Source organism: Motacilla alba, chromosome 12 (genome assembly GCF_015832195.1).
Source record: "Motacilla alba alba isolate MOTALB_02 chromosome 12, Motacilla_alba_V1.0_pri, whole genome shotgun sequence".
Lineage (NCBI taxonomy): Eukaryota > Metazoa > Chordata > Aves > Passeriformes > Motacillidae > Motacilla > Motacilla alba.
In genome coordinates, this window is record NC_052027.1 from 19,586,971 (window position 1) to 19,612,071 (window position 25,101).

General features: G+C 44.0%; 1 protein-coding gene across 15 annotated transcripts in view; it reads right to left on the minus strand.

Annotated features, from left to right (window-relative positions):
- Window positions 1–25,101, minus strand: part of IQSEC1 (IQ motif and Sec7 domain ArfGEF 1) — a 281,230-nt gene that overhangs the window by 53,286 nt on the left and 202,843 nt on the right. The window contains exon 1 of one of the 15 annotated variants that reach the window (XM_038149065.1): window positions 2,452–3,756. The exons of 12 other annotated variants lie outside the window; for them this stretch is intronic. In XM_038149065.1, the coding sequence (XP_038004993.1) occupies window positions 2,452–2,516 (65 nt within the window). In that variant the 5' untranslated portion in view covers window positions 2,517–3,756. Of the gene's footprint in view, window positions 1–2,451; window positions 3,757–25,101 lie in introns of those variants that run through there. 2 more of the 15 variants (XM_038149066.1, XM_038149071.1) reach the window with 2 other exon arrangements.

Below are 25,101 nucleotides of genomic sequence, written 5' to 3' on the forward strand. Positions count from 1 at the left end.
ATGGAGAGGTTTTCTCCTCATGAAGACCCAGAATTGGGAGAAACACTTATGAACAGATTCTCTTGAAAGATCTCTCATTTTGCAAAGATGAAATGGTCACAGGGTGACAAAACCGATATAAGGCCATGAAATCCTAAGAAATCACTTCCCATTTCTCCAGAGGAACACCCAGCAAAGGGTGTAATGAATTCTGTGTTTATATGAAGGCTTTCTGCCACAAAAATAGACACAGTTAAATACACTGGTGAAGGCACCTTCTCCAGCAGAGAAGGTCTCCTTGCCCAGCAGGCCCACCTTGGATCCTGTCCCTGAAACCTTCCAATACAAGACTCTAACAGGAACAACAAATCAGAGTTACTGTTCAACTTGGTATTTGCACTTTTCAGTGCAAAAACTGAATCCTTGGGCTTCCTTGCCTGAAAGCTGCCAATCATTCCATGAAACTGAACTGCAGGCTGTTTATTAACTGCACCAGGATTCCCAGAGGACTTCTAAAGGGGCAAAGAAGCTGAATGCTGTTGATACTGAATGCTGTTGATGCTGTTTTCACTGGTCAGCTCCAGATCTTGGATTACAGTATCTTGGATGATAATGAATTATTTCAGATTGGTAGAAATAGAAAAAAAAATGGATGATAGATGACTTCTCATGGGAAACCCAAACATTGAGCTTCTATTTAACCAGGAGAAAAAAAGCCCAGCTGACCACTTTGTAACAGTACTCTCAATATCTTTCAGGAACTAGAACAGGACATCTCAACAGCAAAACCAAATCCGGTGCAAAAGTAGAAGTAAAATGGAAAATGGGTCATTTTATTTAGCATGGCTGTAGTTCTCCCAAAGCACTCGATAGATGTAATGAATTCTGTGTTTATATGAAGGCTATCTGCCACAAGAATAGACACAGTTAAATACAGCCATCCAAACTAAGTACTCAGCAATTCCTCTTTTAGCACATCAGGCAGAATAATCAAGTTTAACTGAAAGGAAGTGCATAGCAATGTACAAATGGGGGAAAAAAGTCTGAAACAATGATGAATAACAGAACGTTACTGTGTAATAGGCAAATCTGTCACTAAAGTAACTGTTATGAATTATTTTTTTAGCAAGCCATGCAAAGGTAACATCACTTATGCAAACACTGCCAACTCCACACAGGAAACTTACATTATTCTTTCCCTAAAGGGTAAAAAAATGGGCTGAAGGATCATTAAATGTATGACTAAACTGTACTAATGAAACACTTCTCTGTATCAAAAAATATTTTGCCTTTTTTTTCTAGAAAAGCAACTGTTGCATTCATACATAGTTACACTGAATCCAGTCATTTCCTCCTTTTATATTTTTTCCACACATGCCCACACCCAATTTAAGATGTTTTCTATCTTTAGCTAAATTGAATATTCTTTAACAGTCAAACAGCTCAGCATTTGGCTGAATTACTTCGTGGAATGAACTTCCCCAATGCATCGGAGATAAATTCATTTTGCAAGTGCGCTGCAAGTGCAGGATAACTTTTTTAGTTTATCATAAATCCACACACAGCATCACACCAGGAAAAAACTCGTTTGTGCATGGAGTTTTCAGGCAGCTCACGAACAGAGCTCTGTGTTGCTGTACTTTTGACACACATTATTTCGGTAGTTAAGAACATCCTTACAATAGGGACTGTATGTGTTAACATGACAAATCCCACTCTCTGTTTCTCCCGTGTCAGTTATTCAGGTATCTGTACTTTTAAGGCCTCTGAACTAAACCTTTTTTTCTTTTATCTTATTTTCTGCCTGAGGGCACGAGTGGCGAATGTTGATTTACCCCTCTGAGTGTGACACACCTTCCCATGAAGCCAGGACAAGGCCAGGTCTCCGGCCGGCCCCAGACGCCGGGAACAGCCTGTACCAGAGCTCTGCGGTCAAACTCATACCGGTTTGACACAAATCATGTGATTCCTTGCTCTCTCCCGAAAAGCAGTGTTTACACATCGGTGTCTGGAGCGGCACACGCCAGGTCAGCTCACAGCCTGCTGCCACAGCTGCCGATCTACGGCTCTGCCTGCGACCCACAGCCAGCGCAGCGCAGCGGGGCCGCCTGGGACGCAGCGCTTAAACCACGGAGATGATTTAACCCTCGGCTCCCGCAGGGCAGACAGAGCCTCCGCCTGTCCCCGCTCCCGAGCCGGGACACAGGGAACGAGCTCCCGATCGCCGCGACCCGGAGACATCCCGGGGACAGCGGGGGTGACCCCGGGGACAACCCCCAGGGACAACAGAGGTGACCCCAGGGACAATCCCCAGGGACAAAAGGGTGCCCCCGGCGCCAGCAGGACCCCCCAATCCCATCCTCCCGCACCGCCCCATAGCGAGCCCGGGCAGCGGCGGCGTCGGCGGCGCGGAGCCCTTTGTGCGGCAGCGGCGGCGCGGGGTTCAGCCCCGCACCCCTCGGCAGCGCTCACCAGCTGTCCAGCTCCAGCTCCAGCAGCGACTGGGTCCGCTCCGAGCTGCAGTGCAGGCACCACATGGCCGGGCCGGAGTGTCGGGCGGGGAGCTCCGCGCCACCATAGCCGCCCCTCGGGTCGCGCCGCTCCGCCCCGCTCCGCGCCCGCTCCCCTCAGCCGCCGGCGGCGGGGCAGGGAAGCGGGCAGAGCGCACGCGTGGGGGAGGGATTCCCGGGAAAAGCGCGGCTCCGAGGGTCCCGCCGCTCCAGCAGCCCTCACACCCCTCACCCTGCGCGGGGACTTTTCGCGCCGGGCTCCAGCAGTCACGCTTCTCCAAGGGCTGCCCTCACACCTCTCCCCATGCCCGGGGGCCCCTCGGGCGGGCTCCAGTGGGTACGGTTCTCCAAGGGCTCCCCTCACTCCCGCAGGCCTCACACCCCTCACCGTGCCCGGGGGTCTCTCGGGCCGGGCTCCAGCGGGCACGGTTCCCCAAGGGCTGCCCTCACACCCCTCACCATGCCGGGGGTCTCTCGGTGCGGCTCCAGCGGGCACGGTTCCCCAAAACTCCCCTCATGCCAGCCGCCCTCACACTCCTCACCGAACTGTGCTCGCCGGAGCCGGCCCGAGGGGCCTCTGGCCCCCGCGACAACAAAATCGCAACACCCTTTCCACAGCTTCATGCCCTGTAATAACACAACAAAGCTTCCCTGGCCAAGCTCTGTAGTTTGGGGAAACTTTAGTCAGGAACTGAAAGTGTCGCTCGGCGAACCGGGTGCGAGGAGGAGCCTGGCGCAAAGATGTGCATACAACATATCTCGTATTGCTGCATCCCATGAGGGCTGATCATGTCTTTCAGGGTGGTGAAAAGAATCGAGGCAATTTTAGTTAAACCCCCTTAAACATTTGGATGTAGTGTGCATTTTGCACAGTTTCCTAAGGAAGCGTTAGGCATAGATTCCAATAAGCCTGGGTTTAACTAGCTTTCAGTGAAACTCAAACACGTTAAGGAAGGACACACCTACACCGGCTGTTTTTATAGGAATGTCACTGCAAGACTCTAACCAGAGACTATTTACGCTGCAATGCCTGATTTCAACATCTAATGGTTATCCAGACAGCCTCTTCCCCGCCGAACGTCTGGGATCCACAACAACCCCATGTTTTTCTGGTCCTGACTCAATGTCTCCTGCATCAAGCTTCGTCTCTACTTGTAAACAGAGACAAATCTAAAGCAGACACAAGCAGTTCCCAAAAGTCAGCTTCTCCTTCGGAAACCAGTTTCCATTTAGGAACCAAGTGCAGACAGTTTTAGCGTGGGCTGTCAAGGAAGGAGACACACTGGAAAGTGCAGCTGGAAAGCTCTGACCTCCAAAGCAGTCACAGAATTTTCTGAAGAATGTGCTTTCTGAAGCCACTTCAAACGCAATCTTCCTTCCACAGATATGATCACGCTAGATCAGCAAATAACCAAGCAATACAAACACATCCCATTCCAAACACTGCATGGATAGTTGTCACAGATGGCTTTTCCCTCCATCAGTGTCAAGCATCCAGAATTCCCAATTTAATTTTGACCATTCAGGTACAAAGTTTTTGTTAGATCACTTTTTACTTGAATATGTCATTAAAATTTAATGTGGAGATTAGATGCCCAAATCATCTACACATTTAAGATCTCGCATGTATTCCAATGAGGGGAATTAAACACAGAAAAACAAATTCTTGCTGCACTACGCAGACAACATTGTGGTTTCCGAGTTGAGGATGCCTGTTGCAGTTATTTTTGGAGGGATTTTTTTTGTGAATGTTTCAACATTCCAAAACCATTTTAATTCAACCTTAATCAATAGCGTACATTCAATTTTCTCTCAGGTAACAATAACTGTAATCCACACCACACAATCCCCCCTGTCTCAGCTGGTGATTTAGCAGAGATCTCTAAGCCTATGACTTCCTGGGACAATTTTTGGTGGCATGTAGCTAAGTATCTTTGCCATCCTGATGGCAGGGGTGCTGAACACACAGAGCTGATGTTTCAGGCCCTAGAAGACAGGGGCAGGAGAGGCTTTTCTACCAATACAGAGCCAAATGCGGGCTTCTACAGCACTTCATTGATCGGCACTTTGCATAGGAAGCTTAGGCAGAACCAGTAGGATGTATATTCACTGTTGTTCTCCTGCTTCTATTTTGACACTGAACTTGCGTTAGAGTTGCCACTAAGATATTGTGGAAATTTGTAGTGCAGTGTAAGGAGATCAAAAAGTGACTTTTCATGTCCTACTATCCTTATTCCTGGCAATTCGTTGGAGCACAACTAAAAGCGCAACACAAAGTGATCTTTGCTCGGTTAGATCAACTTGACTTAGGCACAAATGAAAGAACTGGGAAATCTCTCTGAAGAGGAAGTAAACAGAGATTTTAAAGCGTGATTTTACACTTTCCAGACCAGCCCACAAGTTTGAGAGGAATTATTGTGAAGCAAGTGGGCTGGCTGACCTCAGGAAGAGCTTACTCACTGCAGCTGCTGCTTCATTCACTTCGGACCACTGCAGTTTCCAGCCAGTTGCCCAACAAACAGCACTCTCAAACTACAATATCTCAGCAGTGAATGACTCCCTCAGACCATTCAACCCTCCCTGCTAAAGCTAAACCTATTTAATTTCTAATACAGAAATAGAATTAAACCTTAGATTAAACGCAACACTGAAATTTTGGGTTATCCAGTAATTTACATAAATCACTGCTATTTAATGTGTTAATGGCTAAAACAAAGTTTATAAACCCCTAGAGTGCAACAAACTCAATTTGTAATTCTGAGCACAGAGCAATTTGTACAATATGCCATCTAAATCTACAGTAATTATGACCCTGCTTAAAGGGTAATTCCCATCTTAATCACATTTGATATACCATTATTTCCAAGATCTGAGAAGGCTGAAAAATAAGCATTTGTTTTGCATTTGTCTTGAATAAAAGCAAAGGGCTAAACAGGCAAAAAACCCCCAGAAGAAACTACCAGGAGTAGTTTTCTTCCTGCAGAGTATAAATACAGCCATGCAGCATTGTACAGTAAACTGCATATACAGGTCAAAATACCTGTTATTCCTCTCACAGTGGGATTTGAGGGGATATTAATGAAAAAAATATGCTAACCCATGTGGATCCTCCACATCCTGCCTGCCATGGTGAATTCTCTGTTTCTTATGCTCTCCCTCCACTCATGCTTTACCTGTACACCTAATGTAAACCAAGTGTTCAGTAAAAAAGATTGGGATAGATCAGTTTCAAGGATGTACAGCACAATCCTCTTTCACATTAGTCTCTTCTAGTGCACAGTGAGAATTACCAGTGAACAGCAATCGATCCTCTAACCATATAAAACATCATAATGTTCCCACATGACCTGGAATTACATGGGAATTCTCAAATATGCAAGGGAGTTCTTCAAAAGCTATCATGCTCCTGTACTCATCCCAGTTTTGTGTTCCCCCAAAGTGGGTTTATCTTTTCTCATACACATTTCTGCATTTTCCGTGGCTCTGTACTAGATTATTTCATTTTTTATTGCCAACACACAAAAATCAGCATAAAAACAATAACTACGACTTCAGTTCATTTCTTCAACTGAACTTATAAAGCCTTTAAACAAACACATCTGGGAAAAGGCTTTATGCTGTCAGTTGCCACGGAGAAGGCAAAACAATGAATCTTTGTAGTCTTTTTTGCTCTCCAAAGAACAAATCCTAAGTCTATTTAAGGCAAAGGAAATCTTCGCTGATTTCAAGGGTTTGGAGACCCAAAGTGGTGCTTTTCTTCCATGTATCTCAAAGCCCCTCACCTTTACAAAACTTAAACAAGTTTATTACTGTGTGAATGATGGGAATACTGAAGCATAATGATTATAAACCATAGCAGAGGAAAATTAGAGTAACTTCTCTTAGTTGCCTGGCAGATCAGTGGGAGAACTAAAAGTAAAACACATCTATCTACGTGTTCTGCTTCTTTATCCTCTCCCACAAAACAAGGAGCTGCGCTCTACAGAGGGGGAAAGATCACTGTGTGTTGTTGGCCCTCAAAAGAAACCTTGCCAGAGAAAGGCTGTGCTCTCCAGCAAAATCTCTGTGTACCCTGGCTAGAAGATTTGGATAAGAGCAGCAATTTTGGAGCAAAAAAGGAAATTCCACATGATAACAAGGTTTCAAAATGCTAAGATACACGGATTTACCAAGGCTGGAGCATGCAAACCAGACAACCCTGAAAACTACAGCAAGTTATGAAGCACATATACAAAATTTCAGCACTGAGAGAAACAATGCCTAAAGAGGCTTAGACTGCAGTCAAACCATTAGACCAGAGCCAGGATTCCCGACTGAAAATTCCCTGCTGTCACTACTCTGACCTGGTTTTGTCTCTCAGAGTCGGTAGTGGATCCTACGAACCCTCATTTGTGCTAGAAGCTATTGTAAACTGTATTAGTGGTGCACTATAACACCGCCTGACTATTTACATCCATGGCAACAACACTGGGAAAAGTAACATTAGGCAGAGCTTTTTTGAACATGATTTAGGTTTGTCTCTCAGACAGCTCTGAAATGCTGCTCACGCTGCTTCTGAGCTGATGTGTTCATCCCATCCTCTGGCCCTGCCTCTGCTCCCCATAGTGCAGCTCACAGGAAGACACAGTTTTGGTTTTCCACAAAATCAATCCATTACTGGATAGCTGCATTTCATTATAACACTATCAAGAGATTTAAAATTTCTCTTAACAGATCCACAGGCACATTAAACTTTTTTTTTTTTTTTGGTACAAATACCAAATACCTCCATTTGAAAAGAATAAAGAATTTAGCAGAGGCCTTTCTACAGCTGTCACTGTTGCTGCCACTCACCCCAGCAGGGAAACGATACCTGAGGAGCAGAAGCTGCAAGAAAGGTCAGTCAGCAGCGAGGGGCGGTTCTTCAGGAGGAAACATTTCTTTTTCATAAATCCATGCACAGAAGGAGAGTGGATGTTTGGAAATCCCCCAAAGGCAGTACAGAGGCTGACAAGGAGTCAGAAAGCCCCCTTAGAAACAAGTTCATCTGGAAGTCAAGAAGGCCACTCTGTTCACCAGAAATTGCAGATGGAGTAAAAGGGAAAGGGAAATCTCTGCTCTGAATTTGTGGGGCAATAAAGGCAGGACTCTGTACCAGGAATAAAAGGTGACTGCAATTATAGCTCTGCTGATACCATTACATGTATAAAACTCCTTTGTTCCTTCCAATGAAATATGTACAAGGGTGGCTCCTTTATTCTCCTCATATGGAGTGGCACCTTCTCTGTGGAATCCTGAGTTCCCACAGCCCAGGACACACCTAAACATTTGCAGCACCAGGTCACTGGGTTCCTGTGGCTGTGTGTTTGGTGCCACTGCTGGGCAAGGGTGGTGGGCACCTGTGGGGGTCAGGATGGAGAAGCTCAGGAAGTAAGGAACATATCCTGCTGGTCTAAGCCAGCAGACCTCACTGAGGGAAAGCTGAAACCATAGGGTCCCCCCTCCAGGCTGTTACTTAGCTATAATAAAAGACCGAAAAAGTAATTGTTACTGAATAACATATCTTGCAATGAATTTGGACACAAAACACACACTGAGATAATACAAATAATGCAGGTGGATAATACACTTTGGGTTAATGCTCTTGAGCACCCTGTGTAAACCAACTGAACCCAAATCAACCTCCAAAAATATTCCATACCAGAAAGTTCCTCAGAGCTTCCTCTTTTTTCCTGCTTTCATTTCATGGCAGTAATAATGTATTTTCTGCAAAAAGCATTTCTTTGGGATTAATGGCAGCCCAGATTAAACATTGCCTAGTTATGCTTCATATCATGAACATCTCAAAAGCTCTCGATCCCCAAGAAAAGCATGATTATGTTTACTTGATATTTAATGTTTTGGGGTTTTTTCCAGTTTGAACAATTCATATGTTTGCTGAGATGAGTGACCTTCAGTGCACACACTAAAATCAAGCAGAAAGACACATGACTGATTTTAACATTTTTTACTAATATTTTCTACTTCTAAAAAATACAGAATTATGTTTCTTTGAACACATATGTGAGAAGAATTACATACCCCACAGATAGTGGCTGAAAGCTTAGGAACATAATTACAATTAAGGATTAAAGTAAATACTGGAATGTTGCTACTTTAGATCCTGAACAGAACTGTCTCTCCAGCAGCATTTGTGACATCTGGCTCAGGATAATGTGCTGCTCTCAGAGATCACATGTGCAGTGTGTGCCATGCAGAAGGACATATTTTCCATGAGTGCCTTTCTGCAAGCACCATTCAAAACCAAGGAATTTTTCTACTTTAAGCTCAGACTGTGTTACAGTTGTTTATTTTAATAGCAACCACCAAGTTTAAACTGTCAGTAAAATGACAAGCATCACTGCAATTCCCATATATAAATAATAATTTTTAATAAAATTAGGGAAATCCATTTTTAAGGTAAATAAATCACTTTTTCACTAACTGCATATTTAAACACATGGGTAAGAAGAAGATTATAAGGGAGGTGTTACTATTTACCTAATAAAGTTAGATTTAAAGGCATTTCACATAAATATTTTCATGGTTTCTGTATTAGTGCATGGCTGTGCAGTGCAACTACTTTTAAATCCAGAAAAATATTTATTTATGCTCCCATTTTGTCAAATCCATCAGCATTGAGATGTACTCAGATAAAAAACTTGATTAAATGCAGAAATATTTACAGACACTTCCTTTTGGTATTGCACATCCCTCAGCCGATTCTGCAGGCAACTGTGCCGCCACCAGTGTCCCTTTCCACACAATGCAGCAGAGGCCTTCTGCTGAAGCTTTCTGCAGGGTGCAAAGAGTGGTGACCATGGCAAACCAAACCAAGAAACCCACATTCCCCATCAGTGCTCATGCAGCAAAATGAGTTCTGGGCTAAGGTTACCTCTACAGACACAGGTCAGGGAACCGCACGTGTGTGATACCACTGTGCTAACAGAGTTCAGCCTCCACTCACCGACTTCAGGCCATGGGCCACGCTCAAGAGCTATCAAAACTCAATCCTAGCTGAAAGTAACAACAAACATTGACCTTTTCCATGGTAATCTTTATAGGGAATAGAAACTTTAGTGGTGTAAACAAAAACAGGAGTGGAAACAAGGACAACACACCTTGGAGAAACACTCCACACCAATGCAGAATGAAGAGCATAAAAAAAGGAGTAATTTTGTTCCTGCTTCCTCACTGGAGCCTGGAGGGTAGCACAGCAAGTTCCAGTGCCCTCTCTATGGAATGTGCTGAGCTCTCAGAAAAAAGGCCGGGCGGCTCAGGCTGCTTTCACAGGGAGACAGGGCACCTCTGCCCTTCCTGTACAAGCTCTGGATAAAATCTGGAATGAAAAAACCATCTGGATAAAAAAGCAAAGGATCCCTCTTGCCTTAAGGGGAGAACAGAATGGTTTCACTGAATGGCACACAGACAGGGCAGCCTGACCCCCTCTCCTTTTACCTCCTCTGAAGGGGTATTTTCACACACCACCAACCACCACCGGCTCCACAAGGTGTGGGGTAAGGTACCTATACATAAACCAAAGCATATTTTAAATCACCACCTTTAAAAGGCAAAATTGGCAAAAGAAATCACATTTCTCACGCCCAAAACAGCAGGGCTGAGACAGGGCACCTCTATGTTCCCACTGGGCTGAGACAGAGCACCAGTGTGTGCCCACTGTCCCACTGGCTGTTCCAGCCAGCTCCCCATCCCAATCATAACCTGAAAATACACCTACTGTCCATCCCTCTAAACTTGGAAAAAGAGGTGAGGTGTAAAAGGGTAGGATAAAATTGCCTTATCTTTCCACCCACTGTTAAACCAGAAGGAAGAAGCAATCAGAAAATACCAAATCTAAACGGCACTGCTGCATTTTACATGCAATGCATCAGGGACTGAGAGGCAGGGCATTTACAGAGTGATCAACCCAAGCTAAGGAGACAGGTATTTGTTGTTTGGCACCAGTCCTGCTGAGTGTGCTAGTCCAGAGCACAGAGATGCACACGTGACACCTTCACATGGTCTTCTCTATCACACTGACCTACACAGCGTGGTAAGGGAAAAAAGGAAAAAAGGAAAAAGAGGGAATATCCCTCTTTCCAACTCCTTGGTGCAGATAACTGACTACATTTGCCAGTATGTTAAATGGAAGAAGAAATGTGTGTTATCTGTGTTAGATCTGTGGGGGAAACGCTCGGATTTGCCTTAAATCTCTCCTAGGCACCATAAGCAAAATACCAACAGAGAGAACAATTTGCACATGAGTATGCGCAGTAGATCTTTGTTCACAGGTGAGCAAGAGATTTTTTTTTTCCTTTTGGAAATGCATAACTCCTGAATTTTATAACAGGAGTTATGCTTTGGTACAACTGCATACTGACACTGAAGACATCGGGGTGCTGAATTTTCATCTTTTAAAATTGTTACTTATTGCAGTCCTTGCTTTGAATCTGGATAAAAAAGCAAAGGATCCCTCTTGCCTTAAGGGGAGAACAGAATGGTTTCACTGAATGGCACACAGACAGGGCAGCCTGACCCCCTCTCCTTTTACCTCCTCTGAAGGGGTATTTCCATACACCACCAACCACCACCTGCCCCACAAGATGGGGCATAAACTAAAGCATATTTTAAATCACCACCTTTAAAAGGCAAAATTAGCAAAAGAAATCACATTTCTCACACCCAAGACAGAAAGGTTATTTTGCAATAAACTGTAGCACTGAAGTGAAACTTCACTGAAGTGAAAATTCACTTTTAACTTTTGATTGACCCTTTGTCCTGTCACAGAAAACATTTAATGAATTAAGTCTCATCTAAATCTTAGACAAAAAGAAAATTAAGATCCATTATGTTAATTAATTATATGGCACAATTAAGGGTAGGTATCCTTTCAAATGCAAACATTTAATTTACACTAGAAACAACCCAGGTGCCCTAGGAAAAGCTGCTAACCAATCTGGAGATTAGGAATGGGAAGTAACTTGAAATGTGAATTCATTTGTTTTACCATCACATGTTCTTTCCTCCCCACACCCCCCAGTCCAGGTGCCCATTCTACGAACTTACAGTTTGTATCATGGCAAATAAAACTACCCTGAGGCAATAAAAGAGACAAAGAATGCATTGTAAATGGATGATCTTTGGCATCTACCAAAGATTATTCAGTGAATCAGTTTATATTAATGTTACTTATGTTCACCAATGTGCAGGAAACATACTCTGCACTCAAAGGGACTCCAATCTCTGCTCCTCCTCCTCCTACTTTTCAGCACACACAGGACTGCAAGAGCACTGGCAATTTAATCAATTTGTATTTTGTGTTATCTGACTAGAGAGATTTCCTCCTCCTCTAGGGTAGGATTTATCCTGGTGTGCTCAGAGCTCTGTTTGCCGAGAAGCCAGAAAACTGAATGACAAGAAACACTTTATTTTGTTGAGGGGATTGCAAAGAGGTGACTCGGGGCAGAGCACAGCCAGTTCCTGGTACCAGCCACCACAGGCAGAGGATGATGGAGAGGAGGGATGCAGTTCCAGTCAGGGCTGTTCTATGGAAACTTTCAGTGGAAAACTTTCCATCCTCATGAGCCTGACAGGGGCTGACAGCACAGCTGAAGATGGAGCAGGCTGTTTCAGAGAGGGGGAGCCATCTAGAATCCTCAGGGGGTTTCTAGTACAAACAACATTTCATGGCCTGAGGATCTGAGCTCCTATCCCAAACCAAGTTAAGCTAAGCTTAAGGCGCAAACTTGGCTATGGATAAGAGATCCCAGTAGGGGAAATTCAAAGAGGTGACACAACCTAACACCTGGTCACCAAACCCCTTCCCAGATGCTGCAGGTATTCAGTTCCTGAACAACCACAAGGATAAATTTTAGTCTTCTAATTCTCCCCTATGAATTCTCTAGCAGTGTCAGAGAACATCACCCAAATGTGATGTACAGGGAGCAGGCCCCTGTAATCCATTCACAGGCCCAGAGGGACATAGAGAATATTTATAGTACCAAACTTCCCATCACATTCACCATGAACATTGCTTTGGGCCTGAAGCCTGTAACATAAAACCAGCACATTGAAGTTTGCAACCCCACTGCAATGAAGGAAACAGTGGAGGACAAGCACTTCCATGTTTAGTTATCAACTGAAAATCCCGTGTTGAATTCTAGGAAGAGAATTCTGACTTGGTAGAGACAGAAGAAAAATGAAGATAACTGCAGCTCAACAAGAAGTGTTGGAAACCTGTTCCATTCCCTTGATTTGATCACCAGCTTGGACATCATGCCATCTCTCGTTTAAATTATGAATTGCAAAGTAATTGAAATGTGTAGTAGTACTCAATCAGTTTAAAATTAAATCTCAAGAAATTCAGGCATACTTGATTTACAATTATTTTTCTTCCTACCAAAAATACCAGCAAAATCTGAAAAATTAAGAACTCCTAATCTTGCAACTTTGTATCTGATACTCTCAACTGGCAACACAAAATCCTCCAGTTTTTACAGGGAGATGAGCACAAAATTTACTGAAATAATTGCCCAGGCAGTGGAGAGTGTATCAGGTGCTTGCTCTACAGCCATTCCAGGAGCTTCTCTCCCACATCGCTCCACAGGCTTTTGTTACCCACCACAATGAGTCTCAACAAGTAACTTAAAACTGCCAGCAAAGATGCACCTTTATTTACAGGGTTCTCATTCCACACAATGTAGACAAAGCACCTGCCTGTGCTCAACAGAAATGAGATCATCCATTTTGCTTTCAGGTTGCTTATAAAGTCAGCAGAGCCTGTCCTAAAGTTCTTTAGTGATGTTTTCTTACACTTATTTTATATTAAATATCTACTCACAACCTATTCCAGCTATTGAGGAATGAGGGTATTGATAGCAGGAAGGTATTTGTTGTGGTTTGGGGGTTTTTAGTCATCAAATTAGCTTTCACCAATGGAGAAATACTCAAAGCATCCCTTTTTCTACTGTCCCAAAACCTCCCCCATAACTCAGAAGGAATGAAACAGCCAAACAGTCCAAGCTGGAGTTATTTTCAATGGATTCTTTTTTAAATTCCCAGCAAAATGCACATTCTGAACAATGTGGAAAGATCACCTGATAGACAATCCAAAATTCTGATTTTATTTTCCTGGAATGGATACTGCCAGTGGCACCAATGGAGCCATTCCCAAGAGAAGAGGAGTTTAAAGTTCTGGCCATCAGCATTCAATGGCACAGAGCTGAGAACTGGGATTTGGGCTTTGGTTAAGTCTGAAGAAAGCACTCACACTGCCACACACCAGAGCAGCAGCTCTGTGCTAGGGTTGTTGAGAGCAAGTTCCAGTTTAGGATTGCTGAAAGGAAGAGGCACCATTAACGCCAAGGAAAGGTGACCCTTCCACACTGTGACAGAATATTCAAGGCTGGCCTTCATCTACACCTCCTCTAAAACACAACCTTGAGAGTTCTGACAAAAACCTGCCTGTCCACAGACCTGGATTTACCCTCCCTGCAATGCAAACAAATAATAGTAGAGCAAAAAAGAGCCCCAAACATCCAAAATGAAGCTGAATTCAAGCCTCACAGGCTCTCACTGCAACAATATTCCATGCAGAATCAAAGATAGACTTTAGAGCAGAAACCTTCTGAAAGTCCCTACATATGCTGTCCAAGGCATAATGTGGTGATGGCACATGCACCTTTCAATTATTTCACTTCTAAAAATGAAGGATTAATTATTTTAAACCTGATGAAGCTCAGACACTTCTGCAAAGTTTTCAAATAAAAATAACTTCTTGTCTGTGATGAATTTTATCACACTAAGAAAATCACCATAGAAAAATCTCAGGGATTCATTCTTTACTCAGCCTAATTTCAACTGCATGCCAGATTTTCTCCATCCAGAATACAGTTTTCCTTAGAAAACTCATCTCTGTACTGAGAGGGCTCCACATGCCCATGTCCTCACACAAACTCCACAGAAAGCATTACATGAGCTCATCTACAACTGAGAGATATGAAGAACAAAAGGGAGGCAATAAACGTTCCAAAAAATTCAGGGGGTTTTATTTTGGAGAAGATATCCCATTTATGCTCCCAGAACATGCTGACTCACATGTGCAGCTGGAGCTGGCAGAACAGCATCTCCCTCGGAGGTGACAATTCCCTCTGTGTTTCTGAAGGAAGCAGAGAAGATCTGACTTTGCATGAGAGGAAAAGCAGCAGAGTTCGGAGCTAAAAGCAGCTAACCAGGCTGTCTGGATGTCTGGTCACCACAGCCAGAGCTCTGAACAGCTCTGCTAGAGGAGAGGAGTTTGGCAAAATCCCAGATGGGGAACAAACGCCTGGAGCAAGGCAAGCTCTGCGAGGGAAGCACCCGGAAACACACTGAATGTTCCAAGTCTGCACCACTCAAAACACAATTTAATCCATTTACCAAAGCCATTAGAATGTTTCCCTCTGGGTAAAAGACAAAGGCACAAAAAGCATCTCCTCTTGGCTCATTTCTATGAAGTGTGGTCAGACATACTTGCATCAAGAGGCCAAACAAAGATGAGCATGAGGCTGAAATTAAGTCTTCCTGGCTGCTCTGGTAAAAGAATTTAGGATGTAATTTTTATTTTAAGTATACAGTGTCAGTGGGTGCATTAGCCATGTTTTGAAAGTTTTTCTTCTCTGCACCGTTATCTGTTTTTGGACCCCAGTGGGTTTATTAGAACCAAGCCACCCAGACTCTCTCTGCCATGCTGTCAACACAGCAGTTACATAAACCTGATCCATTTAATTTGTTGTGCTCAAAGTCCAGCTACTGCAGCCAGTTTGGAAACAATGCTAATATTCCATGGGCTCAAACAACAGGCACCATCAGCTCCAAGGGAGCAGCCTGCTCAGCAGCTGCCACAGCTCCCACTGCCTGGCATGGGAGGGGGGGAGGATGCTGATCTTAACCATTATTGTTCTATTTATGGCTAAAGCATAACATACATCGGTATAAACCCCAAATCTGTGTGCAGCTCTTGGGAACTGCACCTAAAAAGCTGTAAATCTAAAGCACTGTAAGTAGAAAGCAATCTCAAAAATGAGTGGAAGTTTGCTGGGAGAAACAACCTCTTCATCTGATTCTATTTAAATGGTACAAAATAATATGGGTTTTCCAATTAATTATACTAAAATAGATACAGATTATGATTTTCAATAAAAGGCTCAACATGTATGTACAATTTTGGTTTGTAGCATGCAAAGGCTGCAGTACAAATAATCCAAGTGACCTTTCAAGTTGAACCAAATAACACGGTGCCATAATTCCTCACGCAGGAAGGAATAAAACCATCACAGAGCTGACAGTAAGCAGAATAACCTGAGAGGCTTGAGACAGCTGCTGGAACAAGGACTCTGCTGAAATAGCTCTGTATTTATACCCAGCTCCTATAAGAACATAAGAGATAAAACTCAAACGCCTTTTCTCGACGAAAGAGGAAACAATTTAGCTTTGAGAGGCATGTCTATCTCTGCTGCTTTCTGTTCATGTAAACCTGGCACTTTGCATTAAAATACTACAGCCAACCAGACTGGTTATTATTTCACCTGACACTGCTAAAGAGCATTTAGGTCAGCCTGCACAAAGAGCCAGACCTTTCCTGATGCCAGTTTTCAGCACTGTTGGACGTTGAAGGGTTTTGTAATGAAGCTGTCATTTTCCCACGTGGGAGAATTGAGGATCAGGTGACACACCATGCATTTTGCTGACGTTGTGCTGGTTTAGGAAATTAAGAGTCTATCAATATTTGCTTTGGGAAACATTTCTCCCCAAATCTCTCAGATGCAGCTTGCTAGAACTTCCTCCTGCTGGCAAGAGAGCACCGTACAGTCCCTGCCACAATGATGAAATGAGGTCCCTTCGTGTTCACAGACAAATGTGCATTGAAGTCATCCTGCTGCACTGGGGGGAAACACACAGCAGCTTTCACAAAGCCTCCCCTGAACAAAAGGTTTAAACATCTTCAGGAACTGTGCCTTACCCTGAGATGGAGAGAGTATTCTGGTTGTATGAGTATACATATGGATAAACAAGATTTTTAGGGCATGAGACCCCAAGAAGATCATTATCAGCAGCATTATTCAGCTGTTTTTTTCCAATATGGCTTGTTTCAGGGTTGCTCTTGATAAACAGATGAATAATGAAAAAGGTGTGATCCTGCTGCAGCAAAAGTAAATTAAATGAAGGCAGAAACACTGGAAAATGAGACAAAAAACCACAGTAAATGCATTCAGCAATGTCCAACACTTTAAAAAACCTTGATAGTTTCACTGAAACTGCAGTGGCTGTTATCAGTCACCAGCTGGGAATCCCAACTGATGAGAGTCACAACCACTGTGCTATTTTGTTCATATTTTCCAAACAACAGATGGAAAAGAGTGAATTTCAGAAGATTAATAAACACATCACGTTGTAATTATTTTGTTCCTTCTGCATGTAGTAAAAGTTAATTTTTTGTTTTACTGCTTGTTCTAATTCAGATTTTGTATTCACTATATTAAGGCACTCTGTAAGGAAATATAAAACCTACATTAATGCCTTATGTGCGAGCCTATTTTGTTGAAGGATTTATAAATATTAACAAGATAAAATTTACAAATGCAAAAGACACCATTTGCAGTTGTAAATGTTTAATTCTGAGGGAATAGGAATAACATTTTCATCTTCAGACAAGTCATGAGCTATATTAGAAGGATTCAGATGTACAAAGTGTTAAAATAGCACGAGAAGCCAGAAGTGATCAGAGGTGATTCAAAGTCTTTTCTGCTGCCCTTTCTAGTCTCAGTTCACTTTTACGTCCAAAAAATCTGCTTGGTGTTGGCAGCAATCTAGAAGGTGGAAGCCCAAATGATAATATTAGTTTTATTAATTCAATAGCCCCTTCCTCGAGGTCAGTGGTCACTCCAAGTCAACATTTTACTTGGCTAAATGGGAAGTTATGCCATAAACTACTAAAGTCTAAACTCCTTATGAAGAATACTTCCAGCATGGCAAAAGGATAATGGAAGGCCTTTGTAATCACTGCAAAGAGGACTATTTATTTTATTTGTTTCTTTGCTGTCACTAGCTTGAGGTGTGGGGAGGGTTTTATTCCCTTGCATCTGTCACTTAACACAGAAGTAGGGAAACGACAGCGCAGAAAGAAGAATGCCGTGTAAAAGAAGGAAAGTCCCCACAGGCTGTGGCACAGAGCAAGCACCACTAAAAGCAAAGCATTCAATATGAAAGGGGAAGGAAAAAGAAAATTCTTCCCTGTAATCAACCTGCCATTCTGCCTAGGCCAACTCCTGCACCATCAGCAGTAAATACCTGCTGATTTGACACATCACCCAGCTGTCATATCCTCTCTGAAGAGAATTTGTTGATGAAGGTATTTTCCAGACTGGTAAATAAACGACAACATCACAACTTATTTCTCAGGTATAAACACCCAGGCAAAGGGAAGATGAGCTGCGTATTGTGCTATTAAACTCTTTAAGTACAATTTACAGCTAATTGCCTTTCACAGTGGGGGAAACCCATCCCTCCCCAACCAGCTCCATGCTTGACTTTTTTATCCAGCTTCCCCAGGCTTTAATTGCCTGCTCAGACTGGGATGGGAGGCTCCAGCACCACCATCAACAGGGGCAGCTCAGCAGAAATGTGCAGTTTTAGTGCCTTGCTGCAGGCCAAGAGTTCCAGGGAGGGAAAGCCTCATGTCTTCTCCACCTCATTAAATACTGGTGTACCATGGTAATTACAAATTACCCCCCGAGAGGCCTTGCAGTCTTTTTCCAGGTCCAAAAGGCAGCTTTGACTTTTTAGTTCACAAACAGAAAAATTGAAATATGGTGTTCTAACAAACATTGCAACTATTAGGACTGCATTTATGAGGTGATGGATGCCCAGAATCCAGTTGGCTCTTTGGCTCCAGTCATTTCACCACAACACAAAATGCTAGTGTGGTGTAGAAACTGCTGGAATTACAGAGTCCTCTTGGCCCTGAATTATCCATGGTATTATTCTTAAATCTTTCAAGAGCAAATAACCCTTTATTGATTAAATTGCTTTTAAACCCGTGCTTTAGTCCTTTGATTTTAGGTGTGTACATGAAATTTTGCAGACAGACACAATATGCTTGGGTTTTTTTATCTCAATAGAATGTACTTGCTCTCAAACCCCAAGGGTGAGGGCAACAAGACAGCAGTGCAGGCCAGGATGCAACAGCAGTTTTAAATTATGCTGCAATTGACTTGAGAGCAGCATGTGAAGCAGTGTCCTTACAACAGCTGAAAGGTCTTTAGTGAATTCCAAAGCAAAAACATTCACTTCTTAATTTTCACTTAAGCAGGTGCCCAACATGGTGCAGTGCACACAGTAAACAGTTCTGTCCTGTGAATAATAACAAAGAGTAATCATTTACGAGATAACCAAGCTCCACAATATGTGCTGTACATCACACACTGCAGGGACTGCTTGGCTATTTTAAGAAATGTTGTTATGCTCACATATTCTCCTTTAGCCCATGTGTACAGACACAAACATCTCCCAGCTCTCAGCAGCTCTTCACCTGCATCAATTCCCCACAGCCCCTGTGCCTGTCCTTACCTCCCGGTTGTGTTTATCTTCAGGTCAAGCCTATGATAATAAGCAGCACTTTCTGCAGCAGTTTTGTATTGTTAATCTGCTTCCATTATCTTCAAAACAAGCTGTAAAAGTGCATTTAAAAGCCCTTACCTCAAAATTATTTACACAGCATAGATATACACTGGAATAGAAACTGAGCAAGGTCTCATCTGGCTTTCTGGAAGAACAATAAAACTGCCCAGTCCCAAGTGTGAGATTAGGTTTTCTTTATGATCCTCTGTCCAGGAGGTACTCCTGTTTTTACAGCCCAGCACAGCGAGGATGAGATGATTTTGGACATGGGCATTGCCACACGTCAACCCATTCACAGAAGAGCCAATTTCAGTAAAACTGAAATATCTCCTATTCTTTGCCCTGACCCTCCCTCCCACCTGCATGAAATAAATTCTGTGGGAGCCAATTCATGATGTAGGGGAAGAAGAGGTCACATCTCTGTTTTGACAGCCTTTTCTGGACCTTCTCTCTTCTCTACACGGTATTTTACTCTGCCTTGGAGGGGCAAGGGGAGAGCTCAGCTGGTCAGAGCAGGGTGCTGGTAGCACCAGCTGGGGGTTCAACCCCTGGATGGGCCATTCTCTTAAGGACTCGATGGTCCCTGTGGGTCCCTTCCAGCTCAAAATATTCTGTGATTCTGTGTGCATCTGTGAATCCTGAGCCGGGTTTCTGTGAGGGACAGTGGCCACTTCCTCGCCAATGCTGCAGCAGCTCAGCAGGACAATGCCCAGGCAGGGGGGACAGCTCCAGGTGATCCAGGCTGCTCCACAGGGAAAGCACAAGTTTTTCTCCACCCAGCAGAGCCTGCAGTAATTTCAGGAATCAGGAACAACAATTTGATCCCTTTCTGCCTTGCTGTCATGACCCAAAGACAGGCTCACAGCCTGGAAGATGCTCTGGGTGTCCAAAGCAAACCTCAGCCATGCCGAGCCCTCTGTGGGTCACTCCCAGGGGACACGTGGGTGTCTGGGGCTCGCTGGGTTTGACCTGTCCCAGGGGGCTGCCCGTGACACAGGGTGGGAGCAGCTTTCCAGGGTGTTGGTGATGCCTTGAGAAGGCCAACCTAGAGCAGAGGCTGGACAGAGCTAAAGAATAAAGCAGGGATTCATTAAAAGGCCTTCATGGATCCACCTTGGGCAGCACAAGAGCCCAGCCAGGGCTGCACCCAAGAGGAACCAAAATGGTCCCAAAATGCACGAGCGCTCATGGGGTCTCTCACTTTTATAAGTTCTGCTCCATTTGCATCTTGGAGTTCATTGTCCCGTTCCAGCTTTAGCCCAGGCACTCCCATCCTGCTTGTTTTCCTCTCTTCAGTCCACATTGTTTATGCTTTTGGGGCTGAGATTTGGATCATTTGTCCTTGGTGCCCAGCTAGAGAAGGAATTGTTTTGTCTCCCTGCTCTGTGCAGAGAGCTCAGCATCCCCCAATACAAGGTCCAGACCCACACACTAAAGCAGCACAGAATCTGTGAAATACAAAAGCTAAAACCTGAGGCACCATTTTCATCCTGGAAAGGACTTCTCCAGCTGGGCAGTCTCCCTGAACTTGTTATGCAACAGGCCTACAAACAGTTCATTCAGCACAGCCTGAGGATTAGTCTGGTTCAGCTGGACACTTGGAGCTTAATCCTGGCCAAGCAAGAGAGTGGCAAAGGCATTCCTCGGATTTGCTGACGGGAAGAATCTGCGGCCAGAAGCCAACCAAATATGTAAGCTTTCAGAAAGCAGCATTTTCTCAGACACTCAGAATGTCCATTCTCTATTCCCCTCCTAGTGCTCACATCAGGCAACTTCCCGTCCGGCTGTCAGGAGCGCCAGCTCACTCCAGGAAAAGCATGGAAGGTGGCATTTCAGTCCTATTGCAAATGACAGCTCAGGGTCAGCAGTGGGCCGCAGCTGGAGGGAGCTGAGAGAGGAGAATCTCACAGTGCTGGCACTAAAAAGGGCTCTGCCTCAAATTTTACTCACAGTTTGCTCTGAAGCAAAGCAGCAGTTTTGCTCTCAGTGAGTAAGGACAGCGTTGTCTTGGCTGCCTGTCCATGCAGGCACATTTAATTATCACAGATCCACAAAAGAACCAATTATGTTCCAAATTAAACTCCCTCTCTTGTTCCTGCCCTTTAATGCACTGACAAACAAAACACGACACGATTTGTATTCATCATCAGGATGGCTGGGAGAGGTTCAGAGCTTGCAGATGCAACCAGGCCAGGAGGAAAATGTTCCTGCTCAGGAGGGAATTTTAATTGCAGATGTTTCACACAAGGTAACGAGGGACCTGTGTGCTGAGGCTGCAAGGAAAAAATACTCTGAGGATTCTCTTCCAATTTAAACTAAATTTATAGAATTAAAAAAAAAAAAAAAAAAAGAACAGTAAATTAGGATTACATCACCACCAAGCCAATACCTCATCCCTCTCGATGATGGTGATCTCAACCACAAAACTCACTACTCCACCCTGTTTTGGCAAATAAAAGGAAGCAGTTGTTTGGAGCATTTTATGAATATTGAAAATGTATTTCCTCATGCTCTGGCTAAAAGTTCTTTTTTTATTTTTTTGTGATAAAAATGAAGAGAGAGAGCACTTCAGTTATTAGAAAAATGCATTTCAAGTCCTCTAAGGACGTTTCTGGAACTTTACTGAGAGGGATGAAACCTGCATTTGTAAAGTCCTGCTTCAGATCTCTATATTGAGAAATAAACATATGTTATTCTAACCAAAAATTCCTCCCTCTAAATTTAGAGGTCCATAAATGTGCAGTGCTTTGGCAGCCAAACAAAACAGGTATTTTCACACAAAGAAACCCTTCTTGATTGTGTTATAGAGAGAGCCTTGGCATGAATCTGTAGCAGAGCTAAAACTGGTCCTGCACTGAAGTGAAACTGCCTGGTGGCTCCTCCATGCTGACAAGGCAGCTGTGCCATGGGGGTGGGAGGTAAAGGCTGCTTTAAAATTAATTGTTTAGCATGGGAGCCAGGCCTGCAGATGAAGTGAGCTGATGTGACCTGGTGTGGAACATCCCCTGGGGGTCCTGCTGACCAGGGGCTGCCCAGGGCTGCTTCACATGGGGGCTGCTGGGCTTAGCAGGAGCACCACGGAGCTATTTCAGCTCGAAACACAAAAATATTTGTCCAGTTAAAGCCCCTGTCTAAGAGCAGGCAGCTTTTGCGGTTTCTTCATGCAACTGGGGCCACAAAGCTGTCAAACAGTGCCCTTATTTCAGAGCTGCAGTGCTGAGCTGAGCTGCCCCACGTCAGGAACCCCCCACCCGTGTGCAGGGACAGGAACCTGCTATTTCTGCACCAAAAGGCTGTGCCACACAGGCCTTTGCAAAGTGCCTCAGCTGGCCAGGCCTGAGCTCACCCAGGCTCAGCAAGGGTGTCTCATGCTGGGGCTGTTGGAATTCGGCAGATGAAGGTCAAACTCAGAGAAGGGAGCTGGATCCTGCACAGGCACAATTTAGTGTCACAGAAATGCCTTCCAGAGCTATCCTCCCATTCTTCAGCTAATAGGGTGGCTATTTAAAGAAAGAAGGCTCTTTGCAGTGATCCAGTCATTTGGAACGTGACTGCTGTGTGGCCAGCTTTGGTCACACATTTTTCTATTCTTATTTAGGGAACCGAGACCATCTAGTTATTTCTGCTCAGCTGAAGGCATCAATTAAAATATTCATTCCCATTAGCTCTGATTCTCTAGAACACTTGCAGACAGAGTACCTGCCAGAACCAGACCACAGCCAGCAAAATGCTCAGGAAGGGTTGAATAGTTTGGTATGAAGTCTCAAGTATTTTCATTTCACTTCATGCCCACAAGCCTTTCTTTCTTTTACATTACAATACGAGGCAGTCTCTGCTCTGTGCTGTCAGGACAGTCACAAATTAGTGTCTCTACAATCAGGCAAGGCAAGCTCTCATTAAATGTTCAGATGCATGAAAACAGCCAGGCATTTTTTCCTCTAGGAAGTGCAGGAATTGAAACACCAATCTGAAGCTGTGAAAGATCACACATGCACATTTAAGAGCTCCAGGTAAGTGCGGGAGATGCCCACCACATCTCCTCAGAATGTCACCGGTTTTGTCGATATTCTGGCTGCTCACAAAATAGATTGGGAGGTACAAACACAAAGCATCACACAGCCAGTGCAAATTCCCCTTCTTCAGGAATGGCAGCAGCTGCATTTCCTGGCAGACTGTGTCTGATGGCTTAAGGACTCAGATGCTTATTATTTGACCATTATTACCCACTGCTCCAGACCAAACCCCCCCAAAGTCCCTCCTCCTCTCCCCAGCTTTTCCCACTGAGGTACCAGAGGTGTGTCCCAGCAGGGGAGGTCCTCTGCACACCCTGAGCAGACAGAAACCTTTGGGCAGCACCTTTCAGCACCCACCGGCCTGAGGTTTGCCCACAGCTGCTCTTGGTACAAAGCCACAAATCAGGGTTGTACCTTCCTGAGCTTGAAAAGTGTGAAGGTTTCTCCCATCAGATACATGTCCTTGTCTTCTGTTCTGCTTTCAGCTGCCTCAAACTGCATCTCCCACCCCTCAAATTCAACACTGTTGGGTGAGGAACAGGTGTGCACTGAGGTAATGTTCTAAACAGAGCTCAGCAGGAGCACTGACTCACCCGCGAGGGTGCTGCAGCTGCAGCATCACCCACTCGTGTCCCTCGTGCTGCCCTCTGGGGTGGCTTGAGACCACCCTCGGTGCCAAAACCAGCCAAGAAACCTCCCTGGGGAAGGATCAGCCATGTTGAACTCAATCCTGAAAGTCTAAAGTCAGACAAGTTATGAAGGGGGGGAAGGAACAGCAAAAACCTGGAGAGGAGGAAACATCTTCCAACCCAGAAATTGACAGAAATCAATTTGAGAGCATCTCACTGGGATCTCCATGGGGACAACTGCAGAGAGAACTGGTCCTGCAGAGGAGCTACATATCAAAATATGGATTTTCTCTGTTGTGCCTCAGTAACCTCATCACTGCTCCCTCCAAAGGAGTTGCTTTTGCCTGCGTTTCCTGGTATGATCCCAATGAATTTTCCTCAGGTGCAACACTGGAGAGAGCAGACCAACAGCTCCTGGGCAACCTCCTGGGCAGCTGGAGAACTGAGATCAGCTGAGATCATGAAAATGGCACATGTGCAGGAGACCCCCACACCACCACATCTACTATATTTGTACATTTTTAGAAAAAAGAATGTTACATGGCATATATTTTTTCACCCAATAGACTATGTATTTACAGAAAAAAAACCCTTCCTTTTTCAAAACTCTAAAGCACAGAAAAAGCATAAAGCCAAACCTATGCCTATAATGCACAAACTTCTAAAAAAGTGTACAGAAAACATTAATATTTGATTTTCCACGTGACCTACTATTTCACATTTTACAATTTGTTACTCCAAGTAACCCAGCTCTATTAGATACAAACCTAAATTTAATCCAGAGCACCCAGACAATCACTACATAGCCTGTGAATTTGAGAGACAGAATTTACTCAATTCCATTTTAATTTCTATTGTGTGTAAAAGTGTTTAGAGTGTGAGCCTTGCTAAGAGATGACAGAATATCATTATACAGTAATTCAAATGCTTTCAAGACTGCTAAGAAACCTCCACTATAATGACAGGCCTTGTGAAGTGCTTAAGAAATGCTGTTTCATCCTTTCCAGACGGGTTTAGGATAAGAAAATTCATATAATAAGATGATATATTTACAGCACACAGGTTAACCTTTAAACTTGCTGTAATCATATTATCCAGAATGGGATCAGACCTGCAGCACTGGCATCACATGGTCCTTCTGAGCTGAGATTTTGTTTCGTTTGCTACCAGAGGCAGAAAATCTGGCAGGACACTCTCACGAGATGGCCTCGTTCTTCTTGTCCAGGTCATCCTCTCAAGGGTTCTGGAATTCCTCAGCAAGGCTGAACATCAGCTTCCTTCAAAAGCACTGAGCTC